The 8,753-nt window shown below is 44.6% G+C and overlaps 1 protein-coding gene across 4 annotated transcripts in view; it reads left to right on the top strand.

Annotated features, from left to right (window-relative positions):
• The first annotated feature begins 3,624 nt into the window (after positions 1 to 3,624).
• Psip1 (PC4 and SFRS1 interacting protein 1) overlaps positions 3,625 to 8,753 on the top strand; it is a 41,060-nt gene continuing 35,931 nt past the window's right edge. For 3 of the 4 annotated variants that reach the window (XM_005352685.2, XM_026781931.1, XM_026781930.1), the window contains exons 1-3: positions 3,635 to 3,752; positions 4,097 to 4,306; positions 6,561 to 6,637. In XM_005352685.2, the coding sequence (XP_005352742.1) occupies positions 4,235 to 4,306; positions 6,561 to 6,637 (149 nt within the window). In that variant the 5' untranslated portion in view covers positions 3,635 to 3,752; positions 4,097 to 4,234. Of the gene's footprint in view, positions 3,753 to 4,096; positions 4,307 to 6,560; positions 6,638 to 8,753 lie in introns of all 4 variants that reach the window. The other variant, XM_005352682.3, reaches the window with a different exon arrangement.

Here is an 8,753-nt window from a genome sequence, read left to right as displayed (position 1 = left end):
CTATACAACTGTCACCTACATTTAGAGGGCCTAGTTTGGTCCTATGCTGGTTCTCCCGCTGTCAATCTGGAGTCAGTGAGCTCCCTTTACTGTTCGTTCGGTGTTGAGTACCTGCAAAATACAGGCACCTATGAGGATAGTTTAAAAACTAGGAAGATTGTAATAAGAAAGTGAGGCACTAGAAGATGATAGTTAGGGGTGATTTTTGGATTGAGTTATTTAGGCCCAGAAAGAGTTAAACGGAAGATCATCCGGGCCATAGGGTGGGTGGGGAGATTGTTAGGGAATTGAAGCTGGGCTAAGGGGACCGGGCTGCCTCTACTTCCAGCATCTTTCTCTAATTATGAGCCATTCTCAGCCTTCTGCAACCTCCAGCCTTCCTGCACAACCTAGAGCGCTTGTGAAATTACAAAACGGCGCAGACCAGAGAGCACAAAGGCTGGAAGTTGGTTCGGGCCCTTGATGGCGAGTGTGCTTGGGCAAGTTGCTCATCTTCTATGAGCCTGCTTTCTCATCTGCAGAATGGGATGATGGTGCTTGTGTTTTGTCCAGACACACTGAGATCTGCTGCTCTCTTTGGCTAGCTGGTTACAGTTTTGAAAAGTGTACTCTTTCTCCTGTGGTGGGAGGAGCAAAGCTGGGCCAGGGGCTTTCCCACACCCAGGCATTTCCATTCCCACCTCCCCTCCTCCTTTTTCCCTCCCCCCCCTTTTCCCCTCCCACTTAGATTCAGAACCGTTGTTGCCAGGGATTATGGCCCTTTGTTCTCTGGAGGCTTAAACCACCACCTGTTTTGCTTTGATTTGTTGTTTAAAAGGTGTCGCCTGTTGTGTTCAGACTACTGCTAGCTAAAATTGCCAAAATGTGCCGCTAATGAGTGTAAGTATCATACTGGTTCAACACTCGTACATCAAGTGCATGTCCCTTTTCATTTTTTTTTTATTCCTGATTATCCCTACTAGCAATAACCACCTCCTTTACTTGTTGGCATGGCCATTTAGCACTAACACAAAGGTATCTTTTAAAAGCAATATACACCTTCATCTGATAGTCATTCTCTGTGTGGGTCTCTCTTTCAGAAAAGGCTTTGCCTACAGGTTGGCCTCTAATTTCTCATCCTCCAGCCGGAGTTTTACTGCTGTGTGGATTATAGCCATCACCACGGTGAGGACTTCCAGTGGTTTGTAAACTTTCTCTGCAACTTGAGTATTCATAAAGGTCACCAAGGATGGAAGGGGGCAGCAAGGTGACTCAGTAGGTAAGGGCCCCTGTTGCCAAACCTGGAAAACCAGAGTTTAATCTTGGGACCCACATAGTGGAAGGAAGAAACCTGCTTGAACATGGTGGCCCCTGGTCTCCATAGGCAGTGCCTCTACCACAATAAAAAAACAACAACAAAAAAAACCCCAAACAAAAACCCAATAACATAACAACAACAACAACAACAACAACAAAAAAAAAACACCCAAACCTGGGGATCTTGTTAAAAGTGCAGATTAGTAGATCAGGGAGGTTGAACTGCTATCTAGTTCTCAGGTGAAGAAACAAAGCAAAACAAAAAAATCTGGGGCTCTTGTTAAGATGCAGATTAGTAGATGGGGGTGGTGAAAGTGCTAGCAAGCCCTCAGGTGAAGCCCAGGCTGCAGGGCCTGAGGACAATTGCAGTTTCAAGGCCCTGTAGCATTGAGGACAATGGCTGGGTGCTGCTTTGATACTTGTTACTTAGGATCAGACATTTTTCCATCTCTTTCCAGGTTCATGATTTACACCCACACCTGACAGTTGTTTTGATAATCGCTTAGTTGTGCTTTCTTTTTTTTCTTCCCTTCTTAATCAACAGTGACACATAACGGTCTGTTTCTGCTCACATCTACACCGAGACATCAGTAATCCAGTTTTGTGGTTTTTTTTTTTTTCTTTCAAGCCATGTTTTCCCTGTCTAACTCTGGCTGTCTTGGATTTAGCTCTTTAGACCTGGCTGGCCTTGAACTCACAGAGCTCCACCTGCTTCTGCCTCCACAGCGCTGGGACTAGAGGTGGGTGCCACCACCACCTGGCAATAATCCAGTTTTAAAGAATCAGTTTTACCTCCTTCTTGCTGTGCAACTTTGGATAGCCCCCTAAACACACTATCAAGTTCAGAACAGTAAGCTTGATGACATGCCACCAATATTTCCCGTTATTTCTTTTAGCTCCACACGGAACCCTCTGACTAATGCAGCTCTACAGTTGCCTCCTTGCAGTAATTTAACATTCGGATGCCTTATTTCCTTTCAAAGGCATGGAATATTCCTTTAAAAAAATAAAATCCCACAATTTTTTGCTATTCAAACAAAGCCTTTTCGAATTTATTCTCAGCTGCGTTTATTTAAAGCAGTATTAGATAGGCATAAATACTTACACGTTTTAATATTTTTCACGTCATTAACTTTTCTAGCCTGTCTTATATAGGAAATATCTGATCTTGTTAATGGAGGTATTTTCAATATCAAACAGTGCTTCATTATAAACAGCATTTTGGGGAGAATCAATGAAGGATGAAAGAAAAATGTCTTCTACTGTACCACATATTTGTTGAAAACCAGGGTGTTAATGGGTAAGAAAAATTAGACAGTTCTGGTACAGTAAAAATCATGAAGTGTCAATCCACATCAGCAAGCTGGGTATGTTACAAAATATTAAAAACATGCATTGGCTAAAGGATCAAAAATAACATCACCTTTAAAAACGCTTTAAGAGGTGAATATGTAGGTGTTTGTAAGACTTGTCTCTTGTACCACCTATTAGTCACCACTCTCCTAAGGAAATAAAATTTTAAATTTAGTTTAGGCCCAAATTCATATCCTAACAAGCTAACTGCGCTTTCGGTGTCATTGTTTTGTACCTTTCACGTTTTGCATCCACTGGGATTGCATTTTTCTTAACGGTTTTCCGTGGTTGAAATGGTAAAGAAATGAAATAGGGCTTTCTCATGTTACAGTCCCAAGAAACGAAGACTGCAAAGCCCATTCTGCGATGTTGAAGAGGCCTACAAGGTGCACACCCTGCAACTGCTTCATAGCCCAATTTGATCTCTGGGTTTTTGCACAGCTCCTCTTTTTTTTTTTTTTTTTTTGGATGATGTAAACCGCGCAGGAGCATTACAGTACCACCACCTTGGAGGAGGATGCGAGAACAATCACCTCGGACTGCCAGTTTTTCTTAAACATGTAGCCACGGGCTACAGGCCCGAATACCCGCCCCCAAACGGGGTTCATAACAATCGTTTCCTCCCTCCCCGCCTTTTACATACAGTACACACACAAATACACACACGCAGAGCAGCCAGCAGGGGCGGGCCGGGCGCGACCACTGTGCCAGCCGCGGGGGTGGGAGACAATCAGCTCCGGCCCGCCTCCCTGGAGGCCCTTCCCCTCCCTCCGGTCCCACGGCACCTGGCTGCTGTTTCTTGTAAGCAGGGGCACCTGTGGGCCCTCGCGTCTCCAAGAGCTCCGCTTCCGAGCCACGACCCTCGCCAGTCGCCGCGCCACCCCCATCTGGGCGAGCAGTTGGTACGGCCCAGCGCTAGCGGGCGCCGAGCGGGAGCCGCGCGGGAGCGGCGCAGCGACGGCGGCGGCGGCGGCGGTGTCGGTGGCGGTTGCAGCTCGGAGCCGTTGAGACGCCTCTGCGGCAGCTGGTGGCGCAGGTGGCCGGCGTGGACGTGGGCACAGGCGGCCAGCGAGCCCCGCAGCCCCAGCGTTGCCGCCCGGCAGGTGAGGGCCGCCCCGCCCCCGCTCGGCGCGGGTGGGAAGCGGGCGGCCGCGCTAGCTGCCTCCCTCCCCTCTCCCGCCGCGCCCCTCCCTCGTGGGCTGCGGCCCGTGGGAAAAGCCCTGGCAGCGATGGGGTGGGGAGGCGGGCGGCCGGGTGGCGGGCGGTGATGCTGCCTCAGGTGGCGGCGGCCACAGGCCCGGACGCTGCTCGGGACCGAGGCCGCGCTCCGAGGAGGCGAGCAGGCGGCCCCCCCTCCCCCTCCGCGACCTCCCCTCCCCCTGCCCTCCTCCCTGCGGCCCCTCCCTGGGGTTTGCGCTTTAACCGCCCTCCCTGCTGTCCCTTGCAGGCTCGTCGGGACACCCCGAGGCATCCTCCCCCGCCCGCGGGCCCGCCAGTCCCAGCTCGTGTCCGCGCTCGCATCTCCCGACCGCGGCTGCGCTGCTCCCCCTTCTGGTCTTGGGACTCCCGGCGTCGCCCCTCCAACATGACTCGCGATTTCAAACCTGGAGACCTCATCTTCGCCAAGATGAAAGGTTATCCTCATTGGCCAGCTCGAGTAAGTGATTTGTAGCCCCGGTGGAGCGGTGCGGTGCGGCAACCTTTCCAGAGGCCTACTTCCCATCGTTTCTTCTCCGCTTCCTCGCCCTCGCTTCCCTTTACCGTTACTTGGATCCTTTCATTTTAGTTTTTTTTCAGTGCTCTTCCCTTGCATTTGTAAAATTGTCGGCTTTTCTGCACACCCGCGCTTTCCCTGTGGCTTGCTTTTGAGTCTGACAGGTGTTCTTCATAGGAAATGTTTAGAGATGACATTCAGCTAATGTTCCATTGTAGGCGAAATCAACAAGTATGATCTTTATGTTTAAAAATGACATTTCCTTAAATTTTGGAATTTTGAATAAAATACAAATCGTCAACGAAATATGCAAACTACAAACCCTTGTATGTCAGATGTGATTAAACTAGATTTAGACATGTTTAATATAGGATTTGCCGTTGGTGATGCACTTGGGCCTTTTTAATTCACATTCCTTGTCTTATGACCTTGAAGTTGTTTTATGGTTTTTTGTTCACCACAGGCAAGGGGGAGGGTGTAGACGGTACCCTGGGTTAAGGAAACCTGAGAAGTCTTAAGGACTCAAGATGTGATATGAAAAACCCAAACTCCATTTTCAGAAAAAAAAGTGATTTTTTTCTAGTTTATAATGATGCCTAGGATTAGAACATGATAAAGAATTTTGATTAGATAAACTCATAATTTTTTAGAAAATAAACTGATGTTCTGAAATTGTAATCTTCATACAGCTCTTTTTTTTTTTTTGAGGCAAAGTTTCTCTGTGCAGCCCTGGCTGCTCTGTTTCTCTAAACAGATTAACTTGTTTCTTCCAAGGCAGGACTTCTCCCTGTAGCTCTTTGTCCTGGAACTTGCTCTTCAGGCCCAGCTGATCTTGAACTCATAGATCTGTCTGCCTCTGCCTCCCAAGTGCTGAGATTAAAGGTGTGCGCCATCACTGCCAGTTGAAAAAATAATTATTTTAGAAATCTTTGTTTATGGATGTTTTGCCTTCGTATATATTTGTACACCACCTCCATGACTTGTGCCTTGTGCAAAAGATTGTTTGATCCCTGAAACTGAAGTTTCAGACACTTCAGAGCTGCTATGTGGATACTAGGAATTGAACTTGGATCCTCTAAAAGATTAGCAAGTACTCTTAACTGTTGAGCCATCTCTCCAGCTAAGGAGTTCATTTGGATTGGAATAGGATGTTTTTATCCCCCCCCTCCCCATTTTCTTTTTCTTAGAAGCAGCTCAATTTGTTTTTTGATTTGTTTGTTTGTTTGCTTGCTTGTCGGTTGGTTTGTCATTTGAGACAAGGTTTCTCTGTTTAACAACTCTGGCTGTCCTGGATTAAAGTCATGCTCCACCACAGACCTGGAGTTCTGACCCTTACTTTTATTCAAACATGGGAAAATAGTGCTTTTAAGCTTTTGTTTCGGTCTGCTTTTATATTACTTTTTTTTTTTTATTTCGGTGTGTAAGTTTGTGTGTCATATGTATGCGAGTACCTGAGGAGGCCAGAAGAGGGTGATGGACCCTAGAAGAAGTGGGTGTTAGGAGCTGAACTGGATCTTTGGAAGAGTTGCAAGAACTCTTAACCACAGAGACATTTCTCTAGCCTCACATCACTTTCTGTTTGTAGAGCCCTCCTGCAGGATTGCACAGCAGGTGGAGACGCCTGATGAAATGCTTGGTGTCAGATGTGTTCTGAAAATGAAGTAATTGGGGATTTTAGAAAGCTAACTGTGGTACACTGCTTTAAGATTTGCTGCTGGGCCTGACAGTGGTGGCATAGCCTTTAAACCTAGCACTTGGGAGGCAGAGGCAGGTGGATTTCTCACTTCAAAGACAGTCAGGGCTACATAGAGAAACTGTCTGGAAAAAGAAATAAAAACAATTTGTATGAAAAATAATTACGATTTCAGAACATCACAGTTTATTTTTTAAATAATTTTGAGTTTATCTAATCAAAATTCTTTTAAGTATTATCTATCATGTTCTGATCCTAGGTACCCTGTCTCAGAAAACAAAACAAAAGATTTGCTGCTGGGATGATTTAGTAAGCACATGATAACCTTAGTATTTTTCCAAACAAGGATAAAACTGTTAAATGTATGAAAAAAAAAGGACTTTGGTGTCAGTACAGGTTTTACCACCAAATGAGTTCTGGGAAAAATAATCCTATGAGTTCATACGTGTGTGGCAGGGTGTGTAAGATTTAAAAAAGCTTTACCTTTTCTGATCTTTCTTTCAGGTAGATGAAGTTCCTGATGGAGCTGTGAAACCACCCACAAACAAACTACCAATTTTCTTTTTTGGAACCCATGAAACGTAAGTCCTGTTAGTGTTAAGCTCAAATGACAGTTTTGCAGAGGTTAGGCATAGAATGAAAAGCAAGTAGAGATTTCAAAATTTAAGGGGAAGTGACAGTGAAGTAGAAAACTTTTTTTAAAAACAGGGTCTCATTATGTAGCCCTGGCTGGCCTCTGGTGTTCCGTGTAGACCAGGCTATCTTGAACTCACAAAGATGAACCTGTGTCTGCCTCCCATGTTTGGAGATAAAATGCCGCCATATCTGGACTGAGATGGAAAACTTAAAAGTGATCTTTAAAGTTTCCTTTACTTTAAGGTAAATTTATTTTTTTGTTCATTACTGGAACATTGTTGTTTGTTTGAAACAGACTATAACTATGTATCCATGGCTAAGAACTCACTATATAGACAAGGTTGGCATTGAACTCAAAAGAGATCCCTCGCCTCTGCCCCTTAAGTTCTGGGATGTAAATGTGTCACCATGCCTGACTGGGCAGCTTTGTTTGAAGGTAGAGATTAAGGATAGTACATCTTGGGAGAAACTAAAAGGAACGTTGGACACAGGGAATGAGGAGTGGATGTGATCAGAATATGCTATGTAATGTATGAAGTTTTCAGAGTTTGTGAAAAAAATAACGGAATAGAAGCTGTGTGTAAGAAGTTACCCTCTCAGTGATCCCAGGATGAAAATAGTACCAAGGCTTTGAGTATTCTTTGTAAGTAAAATCAGGACAGCCTGGTACTGTTAGGTCTTGTCCTCTTAGCCACACAGATGCCATGAAGAAAAAAGGGAAGCGAGACAGTGTCCTGTGTGAGTTTTTATTCTGACTGCTGTCTCAGGTGTATGTATGGCTAGCTGGTGAAGGAAATTGGTATTCTATACAGCTGAATGTTGAAGTGTTTGTTCCTTATAACCACATGAAATTGCTTTGAAGGCTATTTCAACTTATTGCCAAAGCTTATTTTCTTAGATACCTATAATTGATTAGCCTTATGTACACTGTGTAATCTACCTGACTTGAACTTAATGTAATCTATAGGATAGCCTAGTTTACTTGAGATGAAACAAAATTATTGACACCTTAATTATCACTATTTTTTTTTCTTTTCTCTCATATATTATATCCCAACCACTCTTTCCCTTCTTTCTCCTCCCAGTCCCTCACCCTCAGATCTACTTCTCCATTTTCCTTCAGGAAAGACAGGCCTCCCAGGGATATCAACCATACATCACATACCAAGTTATAAGAAGAGGCACATAGCTCATCTCATATCAAGGCTGAACAAGGCAGGCTAGTAGGAGGAATCATGTTTTTTTTGTTTGTTTGTTTGTTTGTTTTTTGAGACAGTGTTTTTCTTTTTTGGTTTTCCAAGACAGGGTTTCTCCATAGTTTTGGAGCCTGTCCTGGAACTAACACTTGTAGACCAGCCTGGCCTCGTACTCAGAGATCTGCCTATCTCTGCCTCTCAAGTGCTGGGATTAAAGGCATGCGCTACCACTACCCAGCTGAGGTAGTGTTTTTCTATGTAACTTTGTCTGTTTGGCTGTCCTGTAACTTGCTCTGTAGACCAGACCTCGGACTCAGAGATCCACTGGCCTCTGCTTCCCAAGTGCCTAGGATCAAAGCACACATCACTAATGCTCAGCCCATAGTTAATTTTTTAAAATTAAAGTTTTGGATCTAGAATTGGAATAGCCTTCACAATATTTAGTTTGACTTAGGTTCACATATGTTTTGTATATGAGAAAATAACTTTTAAGAAATGCTTAATTTGTGATTCCAGGGTAATGTTCTACAATTTAGAGACCTTGTAGTAAATTCAGTAGGGAAAAAGGTCTTTAAAAGGTTAAATTGCACTGTGTATCAAAATAGGGATGTGCACAGTGTGGTGCAAGCTCTGCGGTGCCAGTATCACTTGGAACTGTAGTTGGGAAAAATGCTCTTAGGGCCTGGCCCTTACCTGCACTAATTGTGTGTTCTCACTCAGAGCCACAACCTCAGCCCTCCAGTACTTTAAATGTAGAAGAAAAAAAAAACCTGTCTTTTACCTCTCATTTAAAAACTTTTGAAGAACTTTTGAAGGTCCAAATCAGGAGCAGAAGGAGAGGGAGCACGAGCAAGGAACTCAGGAC

Source organism: Microtus ochrogaster, chromosome 10 (genome assembly GCF_000317375.1).
Source record: "Microtus ochrogaster isolate Prairie Vole_2 chromosome 10, MicOch1.0, whole genome shotgun sequence".
NCBI classification, from domain to species: Eukaryota; Metazoa; Chordata; class Mammalia; order Rodentia; family Cricetidae; genus Microtus; species Microtus ochrogaster.
Note: the sequence above shows the minus strand (reverse complement) of the source record. Positions and strands in the feature narration are given on the sequence as shown.